At 44.8% G+C, this 27,725-nt stretch overlaps 1 protein-coding gene across 1 annotated transcript in view; it reads left to right on the top strand.

Annotated features, from left to right (window-relative positions):
• NUDCD1 (NudC domain containing 1) overlaps nucleotides 1-27,725 on the top strand; it is a 126,731-nt gene that overhangs the window by 40,756 nt on the left and 58,250 nt on the right. Inside the window, exons 4-6 of the mRNA XM_019551946.1 lie at nucleotides 6,919-7,102; nucleotides 17,941-18,126; nucleotides 21,800-22,010. Of these exons, the coding sequence (XP_019407491.1) occupies nucleotides 6,919-7,102; nucleotides 17,941-18,126; nucleotides 21,800-22,010 (581 nt within the window). The remainder of the gene's footprint in view (nucleotides 1-6,918; nucleotides 7,103-17,940; nucleotides 18,127-21,799; nucleotides 22,011-27,725) is intronic.

The raw sequence follows: 27,725 nt of genomic DNA, 5'->3' as shown, positions 1-27,725 counted from the left end.
CCATGGCAGGAAAGAGTACTGGGGTCAAACGACCTCAGCAAGGTGTTCATCTAGCTTCCTCTTAAAAACCCCCAGGGTAGGAGCCTGCACCACTTCTCTTGGAAGTTGGTTCCAGACCCTAGCCGCCCTCACCATGAAGTAGTGCCTCCTGATATCTAACATAGTTTCATAATATCTAACATAGTTTCATATGGGTGGCCCTTCTCTGGACCCTCTCAATGTTGTCCACATCCCTCCTGAAGTGGGGCACACAGAAGTGGATGCAGTACTCCAGCTGTGGCCTGACCAGTGTCGCGTAGAGGGGGAGGATCACCTCCTTGGCCCTACTTGAGATGCACCTGTGGATGCAAGACAAGGTCTAGTTAACCCTGCCAACCGTGACCTCGCATTGTCAGCCCATGTTCATCTTGGAGTCAATAATGACTCCAAGATCCCTTCCTGCCTCCGTACTCTCAAGAAGGGGGTTTCCTATCTTATAAGTGTGCTGCTGGTTACTACTGCCCAAATGCAGGACCCTGCACTTGTCAGTATTGAAATGCATCCTGTTTTTGTTAGCCCACCCCTGTAACCTATCCAGGTCTTGCTGCAGTCTTTCCCTCCATTCTAGCGTGCTCACATCAACCCAAATGTTGGTACCATCAGCAAATTTAAACAGGTTGCTTTTCACCCCGTCGTCTAAATTGCTGATAAAGAAACTGAACAGCACGGGCCCAAGGACTGAGCCCTGGGGGACTCCACTGCCCACTTCTCCCCAGGTCGAATATGACCCGTCCACCACCACCCTCTGAGTACGACCCTTCAGCCAATCTGCAATCCATCTGACTGTGTAGGCATCAGTGCCACAGTCACCCAATTTTCAAAGGCCTTGCTGAAGTCCAGAAAGACTACATCCACAGCGACACCTGCATCCAATGCTTTTGTGACCTGATCATACAAGGCAGTCAGGTTTGTCTGACAGGACCTGCCCCTAATGAAACCATGCTAGCTGCCCTTGATCATCATCCCTGAAGCCGGCCCATCACAGATGTGCTCCATGTTGATCTTCTCAAAGAGTTTCCCTAGGATTGAGGTAAGACTGACGGGCCTGTAGTTGTCCGGGTTCTCCCTCCTCCCTTTTTTTAAAGACGGGGACCATGACCAATCATGTGGGAGCTGGCCCGAGCACCACGAGCGTTCACAAGGCTGTGCCAAGGGCTCTGCAATAACCCCTGCTAGTTCCCTCAACACCCTGAGGTGGAGAGCACCTGGACCCACTGATTTGAACACGTCCAGCCCCTCCAGAAGCTCTCTAACCTGGTTCTCCCCAGCCTGAGGTCTGGAGGCGTTCCCCTTGAGTCCGTCCGTCAGGTGGGGAAGTCCTGGTCCATGCACAAGAAAACAGAGGTGAAGAATTGTTTAAAGATCCATGCCAGGGGTGAGCTATGATGCTTGCCAGCTCCTTGAGTACCCTTGGGTATAAACTGTCCGGGCTGGCTGACTTGAAAGTATCCAGCCTGTCAAGGTGTTCCTTCATGAGGTCAGCTTTGATGGAAGGCAAGGAATCTCCCTTACCTGGGCCTCCCTGACCCACAGTGAGCGGGGTGTCCCATGGGACTGGTGGAAAAACTGACACAAAGTACCCATTTAGCAAGGCCACTTTTTCATGGGCATCAGTTGTCCGATCTGGTTTAGCAGGGGTCCAGTGATGCCATTGCTTTTCCTCTGGCTCCCCACATATCTAAAAAAGGACTTTTTATTGTCCTCGATACTTGTAGCTAGCTGGAGTTCCATCACAGCCTTGGCTTTCCTGGTTTGCTCTCTGCAGGTCTGGACCAGAGCAATGTATTGCTCCTCGGTGGTGGTTCCAGTCCTCCATCCTTTGTAGGTCTTCCTTTTAAGATGCAGGAGGTCTGCCAGTTCCCTAGAGAGCCAAGGGGGCTGTTGTGCCCTTTTGCTGCCTTTGCTCCTGAAACGGGATGGACTTTGCTTGTGCATCCAGGATTGCTCTGTTGAGGAGCAACCACTCATCCTGAACTTCTTCCCCTTTGGGTTGTGGCCCTTTAGGGCCTTATTGACCAGCCTCCTGAGCTTGTCAAAGTCAGCTTTCCTGAAATGGAAGACTTCTGTATCACTGACCGACTTGTCAGCTTTATGACAGATGGTGAAGGTGATCAGCTCGTGGTCACTGTCACCCAGCTTCCCTTCAATCATTAGGTCACTGATTATGTCATCCCTGATGGCCAGTACGAGGTCAAGCAGCGTTTTACCTCTTGTCAGCCTGTAGACTTCCTGCATCAGATAGAGGTCATTCACACATGAGAGAGCTTTGCAACTCCTTGGATTTGGCTGAGTGCTCTTCCCACGAGATGTCTGGGTAGTTGAAGTCTCCCATTACAACCATACACCAGGAGCGCGCTGCCTCGGCCAATTTCCTAGCAAGTTCCTGGTCAAGGTCTTGACCCTGGGTAGAGGGTCTGTAGTAGGCTCCTGCCATAGTATCCCCTGTGCCATGTTCCCCATGGATTTTAACCCAGAGGGTCACAAGTTGTCCACCATGGGTGCCAGTGTTGGCTTGCAGGGACGCGTAGCTTTCCTTGACAGAGAGAGCTACACCTCTGCCCCTTTTGTCCACTCGATCCCTCCTATACCTGTGGCCCAGTCATGGCTGGAATCCCACCAGGTCTCCGTTATCCCTATGGCATCATAGTTATTTGCATTTAGCAGGACGACAAGTTCCCCTGTTTATTCCCCAAGCTCCTGGCATTTGTGTATAGGCACGCAAGTGTCCCCTTGGAGGCCCTTGCCTTGCCTACAGTTTGTTCCAGGGCTGGGGCATGGGTGGGATCCCTTAAATGCCTTGGCCCGCTGGGTTTGTAAGGGCCACTCAGTGGGTCAGCAGTGGCAGTAGTCCCCCCATCCCCCAGCGGGCTTAATTTAAAGCCTGATGCAGCAGGTCAGCCAGTCTGGCTGAGAAGAGCCTCTTCCCCAGCGGAGAGAGGTGGAGGCCGTCCCTTCCCAGTAGCTCACTGCGTCTCTCACCAAACAGCAGGCTGTGGTCATGGAAGCCAAAGCCTTCCTGATGACACCAGCTCCACAATCTTTGGTTGACTACCTGGATCCTCCTCTCCTTCCTCAGTCCATAGCCCGAGACTGGGAGGATGGAAGAAAACATCACCTGCACCCCCAGTACCTTAAGTCCTGCTCCCATATTCCTGTAGCGCCTCATGACCCAGCTGGGAGTGCTCCGAGCCATGTCATTGGTGCCCACATTGATGAGGAGTATAGGGTAGTGATCAGTGGGCTGGAGGAGCTTAGGGATCTTCTCTGCAATGTTTTGGATTCTGGCTCCTGGGACACAGCAATCTTCCCAGGTTAAGAGGTCGGGGTAGCAGATTACCCCATTCAGTCCCCCTCAGGGTGGAGTCTCCCATGACAAACACTTCGCGTTTTGTCTTGGGGAGAGCAGGGTCGGTAGCTACAGTAGCGCCTGTGTTGCCTGCGGGAGCTGGCAGCTCAGCAGGCTCTGCTGGGGCTGCAAGAGGTTCGTACTTGTTTCAAAGCTCCAGCGGTGGGGGGGCCTTGGTGTGGCGGGCCTTAGGGCCCTTGACCACCTTGGGCCAACCCCTGGGCTGGGCAGTAAAGGAGGTCCCTGAGTCCTCCTTTGTCCTGGAGGGAGACTGATCTGCTCTCCGCCTCCTGGGGTAGAAGGACCTGGCAGTAGGAGTCTGTGTCTTGCTCACAGTCCCTGATGACAGTCTCTGGACTGCAGTGTGGAGCTCCTCCAGCTGGTGCGCCAGAGACCCCAGTAGGGAGCAGACCTCACAAGGGGAGGTGGCCATGCTCCTGGGCCCCAGAGCCTGAAAAAATGAAAGGCAGCCCCCACAGCCGAGAGCCAGAGGCTCCATCTGCATGGAGCCCAGAACCATGGGCTCCATCTGGGTGGCAGTCTCTGAGGTGCCAGAGGGGAAGACCACAGGCCCTGAGGGGACCCAAGGGGTGCAGCACATCCCCATCCGTGTCATGCTGCTGTTGGGCTGGCTACGGCTGGGACTGGCTTCCCTAGGGGTTTCACTGGCAGGGCCTCGGACCCTCCTGCGCAAACTCCCATGCTAACTCGCGTGCCGGGCCCAGGAGCACACCTGTTTTGCAGCCTGTTTGCAAGGCTCCAGTCGTGTGGCTCCCTGTGGGGCTGGGCAAAGTAGGAGCCAGGGTGGGGTGTGACCCTCCTTGGCCCACTTAGCCTGCTCCCAGGTGGCTAGGTCCCTTCCTCCCACCGTTTTACAGTTTGCATCAATTCAGGCTTCATTCCAGTCTTACTGATTTGAACGCTAGTTTGTTGGATCCTTCTGTGTCCAAGAAACATTCGGTATCTTACCGTAGCACATCAACCCAGATGCTTGTCACTGTCCCTCCAATTGCTTCATGAACATCCATGTAAATGTTTCCAGCTTCCATATTAATGTTTTTACCAGCAAAACAAAAGTAAGGCTATTAATCAGCTGACTTGTCCATGAAATATTCTGAGAACCAAGAAAAAAAGGCTTGAAGAACCAGTTCCACCAAAATTAAATCCAAATATAAGAATATCTAAATTTTGAACAGCAAATTTAATAATGAAATACAGAGAAGATATAAATGACTAAACAGTACAGATGCTGGGAAGTTGAGATCTGGCTTTCAGGTATATTTCTAGGTTGGTTAGTAGGACAGGGCTGGAGACGGGTCTACAGCTTGACTTCTGATTACCCACAAAGCACAAGATAGGCCTATATCCCAATGCCTGTATGCACTCTCACAGTAGAGCACAGATTCTTTTATCTTTCTGCTTACTAGGGGAGAAATGATGCTGTGGAGGGCCAGTAGGGGGTGCTCCTACACTGAGCCATCCACCTTCCTGCACCTGACCATCTTCCAGGTTTGAAGTGCCTCCCTGGGAGTGCCTCACATTTGGCTGACCCCCTTCCTGGAGCACACCTGCTAACCTGGGGTAATGCTGCTGGCACCCAGGGTCTGGACTGATCCTGGCCCTGTGCCCCCTGGGAAACACAGACCTAGTAGTCCTTGAGGGTACTTGACCCACTCCAACAACTTGGGGTGCTTCAGACTGAGGAAGCACCCCAAATAGTGGTCTCCCTTAGCGGAACCAAGGGGACCCCAGGGCATAATCTAGACCCACTCCCAAAAAGTCTCCCATACTGGGTACAAAAAAGAACTTAATTGGTTACAAGGAGTAGGTTTGGAATAGGGTACTGAATTCAGCAAAATCAGGTAAATCCCATAGAGCAAACAGGGTGGTTGTGTAGCTCTTGATCATGCATCTGAGTTACTGCAAGCTATATATCTAGTTAGATCTCAAGTAGCTTACTCATGAGTATCATCCAGAGGCAGGTGGAGAGTCCCTCTGGAGGCAGGCAGTTCCTTGATCGTGAGTTTCAAGAGAGAGCAAGGTGCAGATGGTCCCACTTCTCTCTAAGTTTTCTTCATGGCTAACTCCCTTCCTCCTGGACAGTCCTTAACTTATATAGACCTTATGACCTCATTTACCTGGTCCAATGGAGGCTAGCACCTGTTAGCTACCAGCCAACCAATTTGAAATTCATCACTGGCTGCCGGGTAGACTGGCATTTCTTAGAGCAATAGGGAGCCTAAGCCCCCCACCCAGGTATGTGATACCAGTCAGGTAGGCAGAGGGAGCAGGTTTCCCATTTCCCTCAGGAAAATATCTAACTCAGGGTTACCTAAAGAGATGGGGCATGTGCCCTCTGCAGGGACCATGTTAACCAACTTACTACATAGCAGAGTTTTTGGGGAGAGACCGAGGTGCCATTCTGCCACAGATGCATAAAATAGTCACATGGGCAAAAGGACCTTTCTAGGGCTACCCCTGTTCTCTCCTAACCTCTCTGATTGGTTCATATATATATGGGCACTTAACACTAACAGACAACTTGTGATTGGTTAATTTCTGTTCTTTGTCTGTCTAGGAGCTCAGAAACCACCCTAAACCAGTCCTTCAGTAATCCTGGAAGTTGTCAGTCAGATAAAATATATTCTGGTAGAAATGAACAGAGCACTACTTAACCCTTTTCCTCATTGGCCTGAGATGTTTCCTTATTACTTACTTGTCCTTTCCTTACCTCATGGTCACAAGTTTCCTAACAGTTTCGTTAAAAATGTTTAGCATAAGAATCCAATTAGTCTCTAGAAGTATATGAACTGCAGAAGGTTATATGATTCACTAATTATCATCAGTATAATTTAGGTTACAGCATGACACCAATGTACGTACTTCATATGCAGTTCTGGTTGTTCACCAATAGTCTGACATTTAAAACTAAGACTTCTAACAAGTGATTTCCTGTTGGTCTAAGTTGTATGTATATTTTTTTTTATCCATTTGCCTGGCTGGATAAGTTAATTATTTCAGACACTCTGCTGACATGTCATCTGTAATGCTTGCAGAATTAATGCTCTGCTCATTATGGACAATCTTGTAGCCCTGCCTAGGCACTTTGGAGGCTGAGGGTTTAATCAACAACACGCAGCCAGATGTTAGGATCTGAAACAGGAGCTTAAAAGGCAGAGACCAGGTCATTTTGGGATGCCTGGAACTAAGAAGATTGTTTCATGCTGAAAGGGAAGGCTTGGAAGTAGATGGTCCAGTGTATCTTCCGGTGACCAACCCTCAGTTTGCCTAAGCCCCAGAAAAACTAAAATGTATACTTGAGACTTTGCAGAGGTGAGACTATTTTGCTGCTGTCATAATACAGATAATTATCAAAACAAAAGTCAGAATGGTAAGTAGCAAGAGCCAGCCAAAGAGTGAAAGGCACCAATTGATTCAAACTGAAGTCTCCTCCAATCAATTCTTACATTCCTTTTTATGGTGGGCTGCAAAATTGCTAATGTAAAATCCTTTTCCCCCCTTCTCTTTTATAGATCATGTTCAATGAAGAGCTCGGATGTCCTTTCATAATAGTCCATAGTGTTTCCTTTGTAAAAAATGATGTACATTCAGTAGATGTGCTTCTGCTTAGAGTAGAAAAAGATGAACTGGATACAGAAGGAAGTGGCTTCCATGTTTCCTTGGAGTGGGTTACAGTCACAGAGAAAAACAAAGTTGGTAAGTATTTTATCTTGGTACTGTATTATATAGGCAGATGATGTAAAAAGCTTGAACAAATCCTTCTTATCACAACTTATTTCACAACACTAGTTATTTTAATAGTTTTGAAAAACTTCAATTCAAATGTTTGTCCTCTTTGATATGAAGATTTTGATATGAATCCCTTTGTGGCTCCTGCACATGCCATCTAGCCAGCTTGTTTTTAAGGTCTTGTTTGCCTGAATAGTCAGTTTTACTGAAAAATAATTAACCTTTTTTTATTTTTCATAGATTATAACTTCCATACCTATATAGGTGCCCATTAAAGTTTGTGCAACAGTGAAGTTAAAATTACATAAGTGACATGTAGACTTCTTTGCTGTACAAATTTCTTAGTTTTCTTTACCTCCACCGTGAGCACATTCTTCAGTGTTTTAGGAATTTGATTGTTCTCAGCTCATCACTAGAATCTATAACTGCTAACTTTTACCTTTTGTGTTTTTTTTTCTTTGTCTTGCTCTGTTTTCTTTTGTCTCCGTCTTTCTTCTCTGCCTTTGTTGTCTTCAACCTGAAATAGGCCAGAAACCACTGAGAGGCCCTCTGAGCTCCTTTGGCCTCTGGGGTGTCAAAAATACTGATTTTTTTTTTTTTTCCTTTCTTTTTTTATCAGCTGCTCCATTTCTGTTTAAGATCAGTTGCCACAATATTCTAATGTTCTGAAAGCCTTAATCTGTCTATCTGTCTATAACGCTTTATTCGTGCTCTGATTGGCTGACTGAAACGGCCAATCAGAGTGCGAATAAGCGTTTGGACACAAGGTGGTGGCATGGCGCCATGATGATGGGAACACAGGGGATGGAGCGGGGAGGCCTGCCCCTCCCCCCTTCCATTGTCACCTCCTACAGGGCTGCCGCGGGCTGATGCGACGGTGGTGGGAGGAGGAGCGGGCATGCTGTGGCAATGGGAGGAGGGAAGGAGTGGGCCTGGGCCCGACTGTAAAAGTTGGGGGGGAAAAATGAGCTTGGGGCCAGCCCACCGCGGTGGGGGTGGGGCGGGGCGGAGCAACGGACCCAGCCTGATCCGGCAGCAGCAGAAGGAGGGGAGGAGCAGGCCTCCTCCACCCGCTTGGACCTGGGCCCACTCCTGCGCCCCCCCGCCACCATCAGGTTGACCTGGACCTGCTGCTCCCCCTTTCCCCGCTGTGGCAGAGCAGCTTCTACCCACCCTTGGGCCCAGTCCTCCCCTGCATCAGGCCTGGGGCCCGCTCCTCCCCTCCCCCCCGCCGCAGTGGCTGGGAGCAAGGGGGCAGGCCAGGACCCCAAGGAGCAGGAAGGGAAAGGGGAGTGGGTCTGCATGGGAGGGGGCATGGAGCGCCATTCCCATCTGCCTTCCCCCCCCCCCCATCATTTGTTCACGGGCAGTTAGCTAGTACTGTATATAATACTTCTAGGGCAGTTAGGATGCTTGTACGTGTGACAAAAATGTAATTTGCATGACTTAATGGCATCACACATGAGCCAGTTTTGGGGTTTTTTAATGAGTTTGCATTGTTGCTAACTATAAACTACATCCAGATATGTTGCAGCTGTCAGCTTGCCCCTGGCCATGGGAAAGGTAGGCAGGCCCCGCAGAAAATGATTGGGCCCCTCGCTGCTTTTACTTTCACAAGTGGTGAGAGGTCTGATCCTTCTTCTCTTTTTCTGCAGAGCTGGCCCTCCTCTCCTGCGGCTGGGAGGTGAGCTGCTGGCAGGCCAAGCAGCCCCTGAGTGGCCTCCTTTCCTCCAGCAGCAGCACCTCCCGGGGCCACCCAGGCGGGCTGCCAGCAGGCCAGGTGCTACCTCTGAGCTATGGCAGCACCTGACCCACTAGCAGCCCACCTGGGCAGCCCTAGGGAGGGAAGGACCAGGGGCCACTCAGGCTCTGGCTCTGACCAAAAAAAAAAAAAGGTTTGGGCCTCTTGCCATAACAACAGAAAATTTGAAATGGTAGGTTTCAATTAAAAACCCACTGTTTCAATTTAGGGACCATAGAATAAAACCCTGAGAACTAAACCCCCATCATATATACAAGTGCTGCTAGATTACTGAACATACCTTTGATGTCTATAAATGTTCTTATTTTGGAGGCTTTTCCCTTCATGACTTCTGTTTTAGAACACAGTAAATGGCGTGCAGATCAGTTAAAGAAAGAGTGTTCAGATATTGTGGCGTTCTTTGTGATTCAGCTTTTATGAAGCAAACTTCCTTTTGGAGCTAAATTGATTGTTTTTACATTTTAAGAGTGAGATGAGTAACCCCATTAATATTAGTTGGGCACGTCAGGAAAAATGTACTAACCTGTAGTTAAACCCCCTTTCAACAGCATAATTGTGGGCCGTGGGAAGGTCTGAAAGGATTTGACAGTTTGCAGATTGAAGTAGAGGGCTAGGCAAACTTCCCTTTCTCACCTGACCTTCTTCTGGATGAGGCTGTAACATGACTGCATGAAAATGACTTTTTGTAGTTCCTTTTTATGCTGAAATTATTTTAGCTTGGTTGACCTATTTTAAAGCTAGGATGTAAAGCTTGTTAAGTCTACTGATATTTTTTCATTGAAAATTGGCCCTCACGTGCATTGTTCTAGTAGATTATACTTCAGGGTTTTTGCTTCCCCCTTACTGCACTTTCTGTAACACCCTTTGAAAGTCTGGGTGCTGGGAAACTGGCATGAGGGAGTATAGGTCCCTCATCCCAGGCCTGTACCATCAGTTATGCTGATGGAGACTGAGAAACTTGATCTCTGTTCTCAAAAATTGCACATCCTGCTACGTGTGTGGCATTGACAGACGCACACATTTTTTAGGGACCAGGCATAAAATTTCTCAGATCCCGGTTGTGCAATTATATTAATGTCTGCTAGGGGCCTTTATATTGGTAACTATTTTTCTTGATAGCTTTCCAGATAATGGCTTCTTTTGTTTATGTTTCTCTCCTGTTTTATAAGTTTTCCAGAGAACAACATTTTAAAAATGCAGTTTTAGATTCTGTTCTCCATCTTGTGTAATTATAACTGAAATACTCCTTTTGGTTGATGGATTTTTGCACATAAAAAATCATCCACTCGTAAAGAGCAATTTCAGCATGATGCTAAAAACTCCACTAGTGTTAACGCTGCACTTCCTTGCTGTCACACCAGTATTGGCAAGTAGTGCTGACCTTTAAGGTAATGACCTTTAAGGTAATATGTTTGTGTTTTAAACAACCTGTTTATGCAGTTTTACCATATTGTGCTTTGGAACATTCTATGTTTTATTCCTTACTAATTATTGAGAGTCCCTCAGCTATCTCCATTAGTCATTTTAAAAAACATGTTTATAGTTGTAGAGGATGCAACAAGACATCCTAGCAACCATCTTTGAAAATGAGGTCAAGGACTAAGCTGAAATAGAGGCTTCCTCCAGTAAACTTAACTTTATTCGGAATAACCAGGCTTTGTGCAAGGATTTCTGTTGGTAATCTCCCCATTAGCAGGCTATCGGGTACCTATGAAATAAGGGAATTAAGTGCAGATTTGGAGGGTTGCCTCCCTTCAACTTCTGTGCTGCTTTCCATATCATGCTGGTTGGTCTCCCATGGAGCTCAGATTCACTGAGTTAAATACAATTTGGGAACCTGTACACCCACCCAAGTTAGTCTGCAGCACACAGTCATGTTAGCTCTTCCTTGAAGCACGATCCATGGGCATGTGTGACATGGCAGTATGATTAACAATCCATTGCTAAACAAGCATTAAAATAAATGAGTGCCAGTTGTTAATGCTGTTTCAGTTTTACCTTCATCTTTTTATGTTCCTCTCTACTGATTGATATTGATACAATTGTTACATCTGTCTCTAAGGATACTAGTCCAAGCTGTTGTGATGCCCTTGTTAAAGTCTGCTGATTCTGTAGCGATACAAAGATAGCAAAACCACTCTGGCTTTAACCCCACTTTATTCAGGAACAGAGATGGGGGATGTTTAGCTAACTTTATCGCTAGAGTCATGCAAAGGTAATCACTTAAGCTGTGCACACATTTTAAAGAAATCTCCCAGATCCTCTCTTCTGGTAGAGAAACTGAGCCAGAGCGGTGTGTACAAACATTCAAATACTGAGGCCCAGAAGGAGTGGAGCGCATGCAATGATGTCATTGCAGCTGGGGAGGGAGCAGGGGCCCTGGGTACACATAAGTCAGCATGCTCTGCAGGTGCTCTTATTTGCTGGGTGCCAGATGGTAGTAGTGCTTAGGGCAGCCCTGATTGGCTGACCCAGGCTGCCTGCGGTCAGTCTGTGTTTCTCTGAAGCACAATGTGGACATGGTTAAGGGGGGTTTGTCTTACTCCCTACTGGAGCAACAGAGTCCAGCAAGCATCATACTGTCTCCCTGGGTGGGAGGCAGTGGGGGTGGTTGGAGTTGAGAGATGCTGGCAGACTCTCCTGGCAGTGTTAACCCTGGTTATTCCCAGGTTATTTTTCTCCTGAAGCAGCCACTTTTACTCTGGATTAGCCTGAGCATTTATGGTTCCGTACAATTGTGATATCTCCTGTGACAGTTAGTGCTGTCCCAGGATAAACTGAGTGTCTGTATGCGGCCTTAGATTATAACAGCTGTGGCATGCTCCCAAACAGCAGCATTTCCCCCTCCCTTTTTAAAGCAGATAAAATGTACATTTGTCCATGCCTTGCACCAATTTTTTCTCTCTTGTCCTCTTCATTCATACCTCCAGTAATCTACAAATTGAGCATATAAGAAAGAAACATCTTTGAACATTTTAAATTCTAGCCCCTGCCCCTGCCCCTGCCCACTAGGAGAAAGAGTAGGTCTTCTGAATTGGCTAGTGTATGTGGACACAAAAACAGAAAATAGCCTCACTATATTACTCCGTACTTATGAAACTTAGCATGGTGGTGCTACAGGTAAGGTTCTGGCTGTCTTCTAAATCAGCGACTGGCAGCATTTACAGGCTGCAGTCTGGAACAACCTGGCTGTAGTCCAGCATAGGCCAGGGGCCTTTGCCTATGTCCATACCAGGGCCAGGCATCTGGGAACTGCACTCATACTACTGCCGCATCTTTCCAGTGCCTGCTCTCTGGCTCTGGGGCAGGTACACCTTCCAGCCAGGGAACTGACCCAGGGCATGCAGCTGAAAGCTGCTTGGCTCTGGTACTACTCTTGGCTGCCCAACTGCTCTGTGGGCTGGATCCAGCCTGTGGGTCACATGTTGCCAAACTGTTCAAAATTGCCTCAGTGCTCTGGGTGTGTCTATATAATGCAGGCAGTATGCAGTAATGATGCAAGCTAGCTTCAGAACTAGAAACTTTCATCCACAAAAAGATGAGCTACTTGTAGCTCTGAGGGCTGAAGTTGGGCACTGTGAAGCTTTTGGACAACTTTAGTATTTGTTTTCTTGCCTTATGCCTTTAACTTAGTTTACAGTAGTTAATAATACACTAATAGAAGATGATTTTAATGTATGGCATAAAATTAAGATAAATGCTCTGTATTAATAGCTGTACAAAAATTATAGAATATTTTCAGATATATGGATGAAGTTTTCATTCAGCTGTTTTGCCAGTTAATAGGAACTCATCCTGTAAGTTGCAGCCTTTAGTATTTGTGCTAGGTATGTCCATGTGACTCCAGTATCTGTCAAAATGCTCAGTCTGATTTGTTTGCTTCAGAGCTGTGGACTTTCACAGCCCAGTTGTTGCTTTTCTTTTGTTTCATTCTTTTTTTCCCCTTGTCTTGAAAGAAAAGAATAAGAAAGTAAGCATGGGCTCTGAACTCTTGGGATTTTAAATGGATGTTTCATTGATTTGGCAAATGTTTCTTCATGCCTCTGTGAATTTGAAGCTTACAGGATTGATAGACAACCCTGGTACCTTTTAATGCACAGGGAGATTGTGCTTACATAGAATCCTGTTGTTTTGCTAAGGGAAATCTTGACACATTTCCTTCAGTGAATATGTTTAGGAGTGATAAAAAACACAGTTGACATGGAGTTTGATATGGATAGCATCTCCACAGTAAATTGTAAATTGTCTTGGGATGTGTGCTGCAATCCTGAATAACAGTTTGCTGATGATGATAGAAAATTCTTGTTGTAAACCTTTCCTTTTCTTGAACTGTATTGATGAACAGCCAAAATTGAAACTACAGTCTATACAGTAATGTCCATAAAATGTCAACAAATAAATGATTCAATTATAAAAAAAAATTAACTTTCTTTTTTAAAAAAAGAATGATGGACGCGCATGTTTTGAAGAAGAAAAAAGTTCCATGTGAGGTTGAATTAAAGAAATCCGTAGTCTTAAGTATTTTTTTCCTATCAACAAGCATTTATGATGCTTAGTGTGTATTACCAGTGACAAAGAAAATTCTGTAGCACAGGGAGATTGTTGATGGAAATAAACACTTTCCAAGGATAAGCCAGACACACCATCTCCAGAGATGGTTTATGTTTAACAAAGTTATGATCACTTAAACTATACGTTGAACATTTTGCAGTAGAAAATGTAATTTAATTGTGAGGTGTGCCCTTTGGGACACGTCAGGCTGTCTATGTGCTGTTCAGCACATTCATGTTTCTTGCCCAAGCCTTGTCTTTTTTTTTTCATGTAGACATGCATACCCTTTGTTTGTCACTCTTCCTTCCTCTTATTTTTATTCCTTTATGAATGCCAATAATGTTGATTTGTCACTTTTGTTTCATTCTTATACATACGCTTTATTGGATCAGGCTGCAGAATAGAAAAGGGTGTTTCAGGTTACTGACTATTAAATAATTTTACATTATTACTTATTACTAACATATCTTGAGGAGAAAAATGATGATGTTGCTCTTGAAGCCAGTATATGAATTTGCCTTCCACTATTTAATCATGTGCCATGACTTAGGGGAAACTATGATTACAAAGAAGGAAAATGATCACAATGAACTATTTTGAATTTCATTTTTTTCCATTAATAATGAAGCAGACAAAATTCTATGACCAGTGGTCTGTTCAGTTGGGGTATGAACAGACATTTATGGAGGGTTCAACATGGGGAGCTGCTGTTACCTCGCCATGCTCTTGTAATAAACCCAGCATAGCAAAATCTCCCCAACTTCATGCTGCATGCAGGGTCTGTGTTGGAGTAATTCAGTGTTTTTGTACTGCTACAGTATCATGCTTGTATAACAGTTACTGCTTATTCCTGGGTACAGCTCCCCTTGCCTCTTGAAGCTGCTATAAATGTATGTTTTTCTGTACTGTTACCATCCCTTTTACAAAGCTCTTTGGAGAAAGCTATTGCGTGTTAACCATTTTACTGTTTACATAATAACTTCCTGACACCCCTATAACGGGAAAGATTTATAATATTTGCAACTATGCATCTCAAGAGGCTTGACACTTCAAGCATGTAAGAAATGAAAGCTTCCGCTGTTGAGAGGCAATATGTTAAAAATCAACCTCTTATATACAGAGTTTTTTATACAGTAATATGTTTAAAGCCTTTAAAACTTTAAGAAATTTAGATGAAATTACAAAAAGAGAAGATCCTCTAGTATTTTTCAGTAGGCTTAAATTTTAGCAAAAGGTGTGGAAGGTTAAAAAGACCCACATTGTTATAGATATATGTTGTGGCCCTGATTCTAAAATCTGGATTACTTAAAAGTGTAACTGTTTTGTTTTCTTGGGCGGAAAAAAATGATCATGTCTGTACTAGACTGAGTAGTTTGTATTTTATATTTCCTTTTGCTCCTTGAGGAGATGCTGTTGGGCGTGGTTTAACAAAACATGTCATAGTTTTACAAACTGATGTGTCTGCTAAATTTACACCCTGCATAAACCCAAAGAACCAACATGCACAAAAAGTGTAGAAAATTAGAGCAAGATGGAAGATATAAAACCTACATTTCAGAGTCTGTATTAACTTGTCTTGAGAATCATGGTCAAGATTTTCTGCTCTGATTTAAGATTTCTCCTTAGATGGCAGAAAGCAGTTATCCCATGCCATTTCTGTAATCAGCTGATATGTATCATTGATAAACACCACAGATTCTAGGAAGTTTGAAATCTCTGTCCTCTGAGCTGTATTCTCAAGCTACTCCCTGACTGGTTTGTGAACCACGAGTATCTCTATCCTTTACATATGGACCAGAGTATTGCTTTAATTGTGTTTTGTTGTGACTTTTAACTGTGCCCTTCTTTCAGAGTATTTAGAATATAAGAACTGCAATTTACTGGGTCAGACCATAGATCCATCCAACTTGGTATCCTTTCTTACATGGTGACAGAGAATGGATGCTGAGGAGAGAAAACACAAAGCATATCCAAAATTTTCCACCCCTTGCTCCTTTCCCGGTTCTTAAAATCAATTGCAGTCGCAGCAGAGCATGCTTTAGAGAGAGCTCAGGAAACAAAGAAGCTCCAGCAGCAAGGCTGATTTGGTCTTATTATACGCACTTTCTTTTGGGCATCATGGCCAAACTGATGGTGCTGTTGGTACCTTTTTTTTCTGTTACTTTTTCACTCAGAGGATTGTATCAGTTGTTCTACCTTTAAAGTTGAGTCATCTGTTCTTGTAATGTCATGCAGATTGCAGTGATGCAATGCAGAAGGAATTGGGGAGGATTAAAAAAAGTAAATGATACTCTTATTGAAGTACAGCAGCATTTAATCAAAGAAATCATAATCCACTAACCAGTATTTTCATAGGAGAATAATTATTTCTTTCTAGATTTAGAGAATTTGTTATGCTGCCCCTTTATATTGAGAAGTTATAAAATTCAGTGGCTGCTGAAGTACAATACTGTACTGTGTTTTAGGGGTGGCCATCCTGCAGCATGGCTGCCACAAGTGGCACAAGTAGCCTCTGTGTGTGACATGCAGCAGGTCAAGGACAGGATAGGCAGCCCAACAGCAGGAAAGGCAGGAAGCAGAAAGCAAAGCAGCTAATTGGGCTGGGAACAGAAAGCCATACCCTGCCCCCAGTAATTACAGCCTATACATTAGAAAACTTAAAACATTTGATACAATTGTCCATGTATAGTATGTAATTATTTGAGGCTGGTCTTGAGTTTGTCTTCTTCCCACTGCTACAACAGGGAAAATAAATCTGGGATTCAGGTTACCCCTTTTCCTCATCTCCCCTTCTTCCTGTCAGACACTGCTCTTCCTAGAACAGAAGAGAACTCTGCACTACTGCCACCTCCACCTCCACCCCCACTGCTGCTAGGCCGTGGCTGCAGCCCTGTGCCCTGCTGTTGGTGCAGAAATATGGGGGGGGGATATGCTCCCTGTGCCTCCTCTTTCCCACCCACGCATTACTTATGCTTTTATACCTACTTAGAAAAAGTAAAATGATTTTAATCCAAAGCCAAAAGGCTCATGATTTACCATATAGTTCATTGGGCTGGGCCCCAGCAGAGTCAACAGTATTTCAGATCATGGTGACTTTACAACTCAGCATGCGTGTATATTCCAGATACCTCCATAAAGGATCCACGTGCTAATTGGCTGACCAGAACTGAGTTTTATTGACATGACTCTTGGGATCCTCCAAAAATTTATATGCAGATGAGGCATAGGGCAGCCTGGTCATCTTCACCTCATGCAAGATGGGGCCACACTAATCATATGTGACAAGCAGAGAGAGGGGGCAACAGAGGAATTCTGGGTGAACTGTTTGGGGCCCCATTTGATGATGTTTCCAAGACATTTAAGGCTGGTGAACACAAATCATTTGAAATGGGAAAGAAAGGAACTGCTCAGCTGTGGGAGTGAACAGAAAGTTGAAATGTATGCAGTGCAGTGGTTCACTATGACTTGAAAAAGAGTTGGTGCTGTGGGGGACTGGACTCAATGTGCCTTACTACATGTCTTACTCAGATGTTGTACTAACATGTTTGCTCAATATGGGCCATGTACTTTATAGTCATGCTTAGTGTTGGCCACATTTAATCAACTTCATTTTTCACCTGTGGTGTTTGGGGGAAGAACTTTGTCTTCTAGTGAAGTAAATACAGCAGTTAATGTTAGCCAGAGGTAACTATAAATTTTGAACCTATGAAAGGTAATATTTTAATTTTGTTACAGAAAATTGTTTCACTGTATATTTCTTGGGAAGGACAACTGACTGACTTAATATCAATTACAATTTACTGAAATTTGGCAAAAGCAGGAAAACAGATCAATTTCTAAAAAAAAAAAAAAATCAAACAGTTTTCCAGTAATGGTAAAGTCAGTTTCCAAGTGGTAATGGGGAAAAAAACAACATATATTTTATAGTGCATTACTAAAAACGTTAAGGTAAAGGAATAGCTGCTTAGTATAGCAAATGTGATATACTGTTACTGTTGCATTGTTCTTTCATTCCATTAGTACCTCTGCAGATCTTGTCTCCGTTTTATATTAAGGCCAAGAACTATCTTCATTTGTTCTGATCTTGTAGTATTACAGTCTAGCACTAATTCCTGTTTGGGGCCTTGAGACACTGTTAAAACACAAACAATAAATAATTGCAATGCTACATGAAATCGATGGTTCATCTAGTAGAGTATTAGTCCATTTCCAACAATGATCAATGCCAGCAGCCAATATGAGGTAGGATTTAATTGAATCCTAGCAAGAGCAGTAGATCAAAACTGAGTATGATGAATATACAGGATATTTGATATGGAGGACTAAGACAAATTTTGTTTTTCCAGGCTGGAATATGGTGAATTGGGTGACGTGATTGCATGTGCTTTTTGCACAAATGTACGTGCGCGCACACATGCACACACACTCCAATTTTAAAAAACCCTAGTTTTCTTGGGGTTTTTTCCTTATTTCTTTTTTTTTTTGTACACAGGTGATCAGAGATATGAAGCCTTCAAATGTAGGGTTCTCCAGGGAAAGTCGGTTCCTCATTATGCAGCAATAGAGCCAGATGGAGATGGTCTGATGATTGTTTCCTACAAACCCTTCAAATTTCTGCAGGATGAGGAGAGCCAACCTGAAGAAAACGAAGATGGGAAAATAGGAGATAAAAAGAAAGGTAACATTTGTTCTAGTGACATTTTTTCAGAACTCCTGTAACTAAAAAAAAACTAACCTTCTTTGCATGGACACCGCATGCCCCCAGAGGCTGGGGGACAGAGGGAACACCCTCAGGCAGTGGCGGCGCTGTTGGTGGTGGCAAATGGGGAGCTCCCGCAGGCAGCCACTGTGCTGTCGGCAGCATGGGGTGGCGGGGTGGCCTGCATATGCTACTGGCAGTGTCGGCAGGTACCAGAAGCAATCATGGATGACCTGTGGACGCCGTTGGGGTGGGGGGGTGGCCTGCATATGCTACTGGCAGTGTCGGCAGCGACCAGAAGCAATCATGGATGACCTGTGGACGCCGTTGGGGTGCGGGGGGCAAGTGGTGACCGCCCACAGGTGCCACCGGCAGTGTCAGCAGTGCCTTCTCGCAGAGGGTGCACCGCCACATTCGGGGGTGCATCTGCACCCCTCTACGCGTTGCCAATGCTTTTATGTTAAAATATTAGGTAAAAGGCTTGTGAATTTAATAAACTTGCATGTGTATATTAAAACAATTATTTGCTGACTTAAATGCCTACTACCCAGAAAAACTAGCATGAAGATTCATGATGGTGAGATGAGCATGATGGTCAAAGTAAATGAGAGAAGATTTAGTGAGAAATTCCCTTGAGCCAACAGAAACTTAATAAATGAGCCCTGAAAGCTCATATCCTTTGTCTCCCAACTATGTAAGCTGATGCAATACAACTAACAAATCCCTCTTTTTTTCCCCAAACAAGTCTAAATATTTTAGTTTATCTTAAGCATGTGCTGTCTCATTCTGAGTTGTATTGCCCTAGCTGTTTCAATCCAACCAGTTGACTTCTGGACCTTCCTGAAGTATCTCCTTTTTTCATATAAAAAATACTTTGGAAATAGCAAGAGAACTCCTTGGCCTGTGATAGATAGGTGTCAACAGTTTTGCCTTACTGGAAGCATCTCTTTGCAGATCATAGCTTTGGTTGTCTCCATGGTAAAGAAGGTAGATGCACGCTACCAAAACCCCTTCCCGGGGTGCTGAAGATCTATACAGTTATCCAACATAAGGTTTTTATCATTGCTGCCATCCATTCACCAAAAACCCAACCAGGAGACATCTCTCTAGGTGAAAGCTCTGTTCCTTTGCTAGCTTGCTGATGCACATGAGTGTGACTTTCTGACTTGAAACTGTATTTCACAGTTCGTCTTACAGGGGGGATATTTTGCTAAATACAGCAAAAGCTGTGTTAACTGGCACTTCATTAGCTGGAAAATTCTATTAACTGGCATCCAAAGGATGCCGCCAAAGCAAAACCAGAAGTACCACTTCTGGGTTTTGACACTGAGCAGAGTTTTTCTGTGCCACTTCTTTGGCCCACAGTTCAGGGCAAAGCAGCCCCCTTCCCTGTCCCCCAGCGCACTGATGCTGGGGACTGCACCAGATGGTGCACATTTGATTAACCAGAATATTTGATTAACTGGCATCCCCCATTCCTGGGGGATGCCGGATAACGGAGCTTTTACTGTATATGCCTTCCTTAAAAATCAGCCTGTGTGCCTGTTGTTGTATCAGTTATTCAAGTTATCTTGTCCTACACATGATGTCCTAGTTGCAGGCTTTGAGAGTACAAAAGGAAGTCCAGTCATTGAGGGTGGTACAGAAAGTACGCTGACGCCCCCGTGCAACGAAGGAGCTGAGTCTCTTTATGCTACATACGTCCAGTAACTGCTTCCCTTCTCTACCTCCCAATATCAGGGCTCCTGGGGATATGGCAAGAGTTACTTTCCCGTGTTTCTCCACTTCACCTGAACTCATGCCTGCCATAACGTAATGGTGAGTTCTTGAGTTCAGAAAAACATGCAGACGTGAGTTTACTCTTTCCTGTGTTTTTGGTGCCTTGTTTGAAGGAACGGGCTATTAGTCCTCTTTCCAAGTCCAGACTCCACCCCTTTGGGCCCAGCCCTCTTGTCTCCACTCTTATGAGATAACTTGAACACCAAAGGCCTCTGCCTCTTGCACCTGGCTTCCCACCTGTTTTTCTGCTCCAGAAACAAGTAGCCAGCTGAAACAAAACTGCAGTCCAGCAATGCTGTCATTTTAATAGCTTCTCCCTCACTGCCCCACAGTTGGTTCCCTGGCAGTGCTGTGTCAGTGCTCTTAGCAGTCCCCCCCAGGTTCATGGCGCCTCTGGTGTTGCAGCTTTCACTGCTGCCCTTAACTGCCATTTTTGCCATGGAAGATGCAGCTGTCTCAAGAAGCACCTGATCATTGGCTGGGGAGCCTCTTTGGGGTCTGTAGCACCGGAGCTTGCCAGCCTTTCCACTGCCTGAAACGCAAGAAGCTTCCCCAAATTTCTCGCAGCTCTTGAGGCTTTCACAGTTCCTATTCCCTGGTTCCTATCTGGCCTCTATTTAAATGTCTGGAGACTCTTTCAGCCAGCTGATTGTTTGCCTGTCAGATGTAACTAATTTCCAAATTAACAAACTTTACCTCTACTGGCCTCTGCATTCTCTTTAAAGGGTCAGTATCCCTAATCCATTGATGATGCCTTAGTCTCTCTATACCTCTGTCCTGGTCCCCATTTCTCCTTGTCACTCCCCCTGTCTCAGCAGGGTTAAGGTTCCCTGTTACACCTCCAAATGCTCCGTGGAGAAAGCAGTAAAAGACAGAATCTTCCAAGCCTGCCAGGTATTCTGCCTCACAGAAGGAATCAGCCTAGGGTATCCTTTTAAAAGACCTTCCCCATCCTCTGAACATCAGCAGTTGTTTAAACATCCACTCATTCCTGCGAAAGTCTAGATGGGATATAGCCTGCGTAATTCTGAGACCTCTAACTTGCCTGAGAACAGGGATTCTCAAACAGGGTGCTGCAGCACCCTAGGGTACCTTGAGGTAATTTCAGTGGCGTCACAGGATGGCATGCAGTGTTATCGCTGTTGGGTGTGCGTGATTCACAAAATAAACTCGGAGATTTAAAATGGGGATCTGTAGTGTCAAAAATATTCTGACCTGTTGTGGTTCTGTCCTGTTCTTTGCAACAGGAAAATTGCTCTGTTATTTTTCTGTCGTCAAAAAAGCAAGGGAAAACTAAGAGCTGGCATTGTCCCAGGGGTTCTTTGAGTTTCATGAGGGATGCTTCAAGTCTAAAAAGGTTGAGAACCCCTGCCCTAGAGAGTGCTGGTATGTGGCCCTGCTGACTCTGTCATCACAGTACCTGTTAATGCTCATGGCACAACATGACTCAGCTGTGAAGAGGAAATTGGCCCAAAGATCATGGCTTCATCTCATAATTTAGGTACGGGCTAACTGATGGTCATGGACAGAGATTGTACCATAAATGTCCAGAATGTTTTGGTTTGTGGCATAAATCCAGTAAACTTGATAGAAGAACAACATTGAAAAGATTTTCTGTTTGAACAATGCTAATGCAGGTGCAGGTGGAGATGGCAGCCATCTGCTGCCAGGTAGCTAGTGAACTGTGTTTCTTCATTCTCTAATAAGTTATCAGAATATCTCTTCTATGTATTTTTCAGAATACAATTGAGTTGTGCTCTTTCTGCGAGAAAAAGCACAACTCTTTCATTTCTCCAGTTTTATTCCAGGTTAGTGTACACTACTATTTAATTTTTTAACTGATTCTCTGTTTCTACTTGTTTCCATTTGTCAGACCCTCTTTATTACTGGCAACAGACTGAAGGTGATTTAACGGTAACAGTTCAACTTCCAGAAGACATCACTAAGGATGACGTAACAGTACAGTTTTCTCCTGTTCATATCAGCATAGTATTGAAAAGTCAGCAGCTGCCTCTGTTAGAAGGAATGCTCCATTCATCTATTGACCATGAAAGCTGTACATGGATAATTAGAGAGAACAAGAGGTATTATATTAAATTGTTCTTATTTTTCCTATTTAATAAACAAATTTTGGATCTCTTCTATGGTCCCTGAGGGAGTACCCCCTTACCAGTAGGCTTCCATTTTTGCAATGGGGATTCCTGAGGCTCCACTACCCTGACACTGAGTCACTAGTTTCAGCAGCTTTGTCATTCATACCACGACTCCTTTAACTGGTTCAAAAAGAACATGAAAACCAAGTTGAAGACTTATTCACCCTCAGAGCTATGTAGCCAGCAAATGCTTTGCAGCAACAGGAGTTTTTCAAAATAAGAGTTAAAAATAAAAAGCCAAAAATTAGAGCTAAGGACAGCCTCCTGCCCTGCAGAAGTGGCTGAGGGTGAGGAGCACTGCTCTCCTTGCCCCCAGTGAGTGTTCAAGCCTGGCGGTAGCAGGATCCCAACCAGGCTTCCTCATAGCTTGCCACTCTAGAGACCATCCGTGAGCTAGCACTCACCCTCCTTCCCTCCAACTTTCCAATGGGGAGGGAGAGTAGAGGACTGGGTGATGCTAGGGATCCTAGGAACCAAGAGGGGCATAGAGGCATTACAAGTGGTGCTAGAAAATTTTTTCCTGAGAAATTGCTGGTTAAAAGCTAAGATTTTTTTTCATAGAACAGATGGCTTTTTTTTCCATGAAAACACCTTGAACACCTGTATGGTAGTGCTTTTGTTTCAAGAAAAGGACACGGGCCATGGACAAGTGTTACATTTATGTCAAAGAATTTGCAGAAGCAATCTTAAATTCACTCTTAATTTTTTTTCACTAAGTAATAAAAAGCAGATAAGTGGAATACTAAGCAACTAGTACCATTCACTTACATTTTATTCAACTGGCAAAATAGCTAGCTTGAGAACTGAATGGGTTCAGATCTGCAGTGTCTTCTAAAAGCAATTAGTGACTTAATTTTTGTTTCAGTTAAGATGGGGTAAATAATGCAACTCCACAGAAGTATCAAATCAGTCTAAGTGAAATCAGAATAGAGTTCTCTGGGGCTTCATTTTTCATCAGTAAGCGACCACTATTGTTGAATAGCTAAGTCTTTGTATTAAAATACATTTTGCTTTCTTAAAAGATGATACTAGTTTCAGTCAGTTAATTGACTAAATAATTGAATAAATGGTGTCCAATATGAATGTGTTTGTGTGAAGGTGTAGATTCCAGCTATAGATGAAATAATTTTCTGTGTAGACCAAAAAAATGGTCCATTTTCTTTCAAGACCAGTTTTGAAAAATGTGAGAATTGTATTTTAAACTATACTTTTAAAAACCTAATTTTGAGTTTCTCTTGTGCAAGGCTGCATATATTAAAAAAGCAAAGAGCTTTGCTTTAGGTCAAAAGAAAATGCAGAGATGGGGAAAATATTTTCAAGTGATCCTTTGCTCATGGTTTGTGAACAGGACTTGCTTCTGTTAATTTATCTTGCTTAGACTTGTGGAGGATAAGGGCATGAAGCGTTTTCTTCTCCTTGTTGTCAAGTGGAACCATATTAGGACTCTTTGTCTGAATTGCATGTTAAGACTCATTGTTTTATTAATGAGGTTAGTATTGTGAAATTGCCTCTGTATCTTAAAATTACCCACTGGAATAAAGTGGATAATTTTAGTTCATGTTAAGAGAGAATATTCTTTACATAATATCCATAGATCTGACCAACCCAGTCTTCCTTCATACTAGCCAGGCACAATAGGTAGAGAATCTTAACAAGGTTAGTCAAACAAAAAGGTAGCATTTCTTGTAGTGTTACGGTCTCTGTGATTATGTGTTAATGCACAGCAGTAGTGTAGGGTGGCAGCTGGATTCTAATACAAATAGCTCCGATTTTAATAGGAATGAGGCACAACTAATGTTTTTCATTACGCCTGTAATAGGATTACATTTCTGTTTTGTTATTTTAATCTAAAGGCAATGTTTGTAATAGTGAACCACAGAATGAAAAATTAACATTTTAATAAGGCATGTTCAGCACTTCTTTTAAAAATAAACAGCGGGTGGCTGTTTGGTTTGCATCTCTGATGAAAAGGGAGTGGAGGGAAATAGTCTATTTAGAAAAACAAAACAGGGCATCATCCCCCAATACTCTCTCCCAGCTCTCAATCTTCAACTTCTCCTATAGCTTACTCTGGATTTCCTGGACCAAACTGAGAAGCTGTACAACTAGCGGTGTTAGTTTGATGCTTGTAGTAAGATGTAAAGCAGGGGTACTCAACATCTTTTGGCCTGAGTGCCGAAAAAACCCACAATGCTTACCTTGGAAGGTGCCAGAGTGCCAGCATGCCAGAAAAACACAATGAGAGCAGGGGGTACATGGCAGGATGCCCTGCTTGTGCCCCTTGCCCCTGCCCCACAGCCCAGGCTCTGTGGCTATCAGCAGCTACCCAGAACCTGGGCTGGCTGCAGCTGGGAAGCTGCAAACAGCTGCTGCTGCCCCAGCCCTGGGCTCCAGGGAGGCAGCAGATACCGGTGATGCTCCCTGCCATGCTGCCCTCACTGCTGCTTCTGTAGAGCAGCATGTGAGACCTGGTGGGGCAGGGCAGAGCGAGGAAGTGTAGAAAGCTGCCTGCAGCTCTGAGTTCCCCACTGCCCTGGTCACACTTACCCTGCAGCTGGGGGCAGCACCAAGGCAGACAACCCTGCACTGCTACCCATGCTGCTCCCGTGCACACAGGAGAAATGTGACCAGGGCATCATGGAGCGTGCAGCTGCAGGCAGCTTCCCTGTGCAGCCCCTCTGTTAGCTGCCACTCTGGGTCACACACGCTGTGCTCCTGGCCCTGTTTCTCTCTCCTGGGCCCTCCATCCTCCCAGCCGGCTATTGGGAGCAGCTCGGGCTCTGGCTATCAGCAGGTACTCAGAACCTGGGCCGGCTACAGCCAGGAGCCTGGAAACAGCTGCTGCCTCCTGGCTCTGGGCTCCAGGAAGGCAGCAGGTACCATCACTGCACCCACTGGGGCCGAGAGGCAGCAGCTGTTTGTAGCCTCCTGGCTGCAGCCAGCACAGATTCTGGGGTACCTGCTGCCAGCTATGGTGCCTGAGCAGCTTGTAGCCTCCCAGCCACCTTCCAGGAACAGCCTGGGCTTCTGGCTGGCAGCAACTACCCAGAGCCAGGGCCGGCTGCAGCCGGGAGGCTGCAGACAGCTGCTAGCTCCTGGCCTTGGCCCTGGCCCCAATGCGGGCTGAAGAAAATGGGCTTGACTGCCAGTGTTTGCTGATCCCTAATGTAAAGTATACGTTGTAGGTTAGGCTTGTGGGGGGGGAGGGGAACAGAAGAGCAAAAAGCAGCTTGAGCAGACCTAAACTTTCTACTGTATTTGACATTCTTCTGTTGGTTGCTTTTCCTATTAGAACTCCTCCCATGCCCCACCTTCCCATCTGCTTCTTCTAATAAATTAATTCGGTATAGTTTGGAAATGTATAGTTTATCACCAGTTACATTCTGTCTGAATCCAGGTCGTGGAATCATAATGAAAGATTTTTTATAAATGGTGCCTTTTTTCCATCCCATTGGTAATACATGCAGTCTCAAGTCTCTTTGGTCTACAGATATCAATATTAACTACCCATATTGATATTAAAAGCCATGACTGATTGGCGAACAACTGGGTCTTAAGTTTTGAGAATGAACTGTAGTCTAATATTTCAGCCATCTGCATTTTTAAGGAAAACCAAATGAATTAAAACTATACAAAAGGTGAATGCATTGTAAAGTTGCAGTGTGTCATTAAAATAATGTGAGCTGTCCTTTATCTGAATATGTAATTCTGTGTTCCAACTGGGGAAAATCTAAGGTATAAGCAGGAATACCCATGAGATGAAAATATTTGATAAATGTAATATCCTAAAATACCTTATGGGGAACTGACCATTCTCTAGAAGGGACTTAATCCTTTTTCCACTGAAAGGGGGGAAAGTAAGAGGGTGACCGACCAAATGAAATATAACAGGAAGAATAATAGAACCCAATCAGTGTGGCTACAAAGACCTTTTTTTTAAAGAAATGAAATGGAAGATTTCTCTTTAAATAAACATGTGGTAAGAGAAAAATAGCTTCTGGTATTTCACTATATTGTACTTCTGTAACATGTCATAATACTTCCATTAAGATTGAAAATATTCTTGTAAAGCAGATGCCCATAACTGTCCACATTTTGCAAATGGGAAAAGGAAGAATCATAAAAATCATCTTATCATATGTAAGAAACAATATTGCCAACCCTGCCCTGTCAAAAATCATAAGACAAACACTTAAATCAAGAGAATTGCAATGTAAATCATGAGAATATTTTTGAAGTGTGTGTGTGTGTGTGTGTGGCAGGGGGTTGTTTGTAAAGGTGTGGGGAGAGGTGTTGGAGCCCAGAGTAAGGGGGTTCCTGCACACCCTGGCAATATGTGGGGTACTGTGGGTCAAGAGTGAGGGGTAGCAGTAGGGCTGGGATGGTAGTGGCTTGGGAATGAGGGACAGACAAACTGACAGGTTGGTTTGTGGGTTGTGCTGCAGCTGCAAGCAGCTTGTTCAGATGTGCAGTGGGGCTGCGGAACTCCCCACCCCTGCATGCACCCCTGGATTTGTGCTCAGGGTGGAAGCAGGCTGCTTGCTATAGCCTGCAGCTCTGCACCCTGCTGCCTTTGTCCCGGGAGCCACGCAACTCCATCAGGTGGGCATGAGACGCACAGTGTGGCCATCATGCAGCTCCCAGGTCAAAGCCAGCAGGACACAGAACCCCAAGCCCACAACAGGCAACCCACCTCCACCCTGCACACAAATCTGGGGGGGCACGTGCCCCCCCATGCCTTTCCCAGGGGTCCATGCAGTGGCAGGGAGTCATGCCCCCCCCAGTGCTCCTGGATGACCACCTGCAGCTTTGTCACACAACCCACCATGGCCCCCAGGCCCAATTCAGCCCAGTCCCTGTGCCACTTCCTCCCTTGCCATGGGGGCCTTGATTTGCCCCCCTCCATTCCTCCCCCCCCACACACACCTTTCCACTTCACAGACTTACCAGCACAGCGCTGTTCAACATGCATTAAAAGAAAAAAATCCAGTATTTGATCTCTCTATCCGGAAATCATGAGTCGGAGTTAATTTGACTTGGAAATCGGGAGTCTTGTGATTGTTTCCCAAGAGTTATCATTACTGAAGAAAGTGATAGCACCATGAACGGACTTTAATTTCCAATGTCCAATTTACAGCTACAAATACAAGAGGACGAGTCTGTCTAGAAAGAGTGGTTTGGTACTGTAGCACCTAAGAGAGAGGTCCCTAAATCCCAATTATGGATTGAATTTCCTTGTAGCAGGCACGCTATAAACATCGAACCAAAAGACTGTCCCTGTTCAAAAGTATCCACCCATGTCTAATGCAAGGCATGCCAACAGTGCAAGCAAATAAGTGAAATGTTGTGTTTTAATTCTGCAAATCTTGTTACTCAAGTGTGTTTTACAGAGGTGTAGGTTGTAGCCATGTTGGTCTAAGGACATAGGCAGACAAGGTTCTTTGGGTGAATCTTTTTATTTTATTTTATTAGCTTTTATTAGACCAGCTTTACTGTCCAAACCCCCAAGGTCTGGTACACCCTGCCATCGCAGGTGGTTCATGCACCTATGTTGAACACCTTCAAGAGTAAATTGGATGCTTATCTTGCTGGGATCCTATGACCCCAGCTGACTTCCTGCCCTTCGGGTGGGGGGCTGGACTCAAT

The sequence above is a fragment of the Crocodylus porosus genome, unplaced genomic scaffold (genome assembly GCF_001723895.1).
Source record: "Crocodylus porosus isolate Cpor-Errol unplaced genomic scaffold, CroPor_comp1, whole genome shotgun sequence".
Taxonomy (NCBI): domain Eukaryota; kingdom Metazoa; phylum Chordata; order Crocodylia; family Crocodylidae; genus Crocodylus; species Crocodylus porosus.
This window is presented reverse-complemented; position numbering and strand designations above follow the sequence as displayed.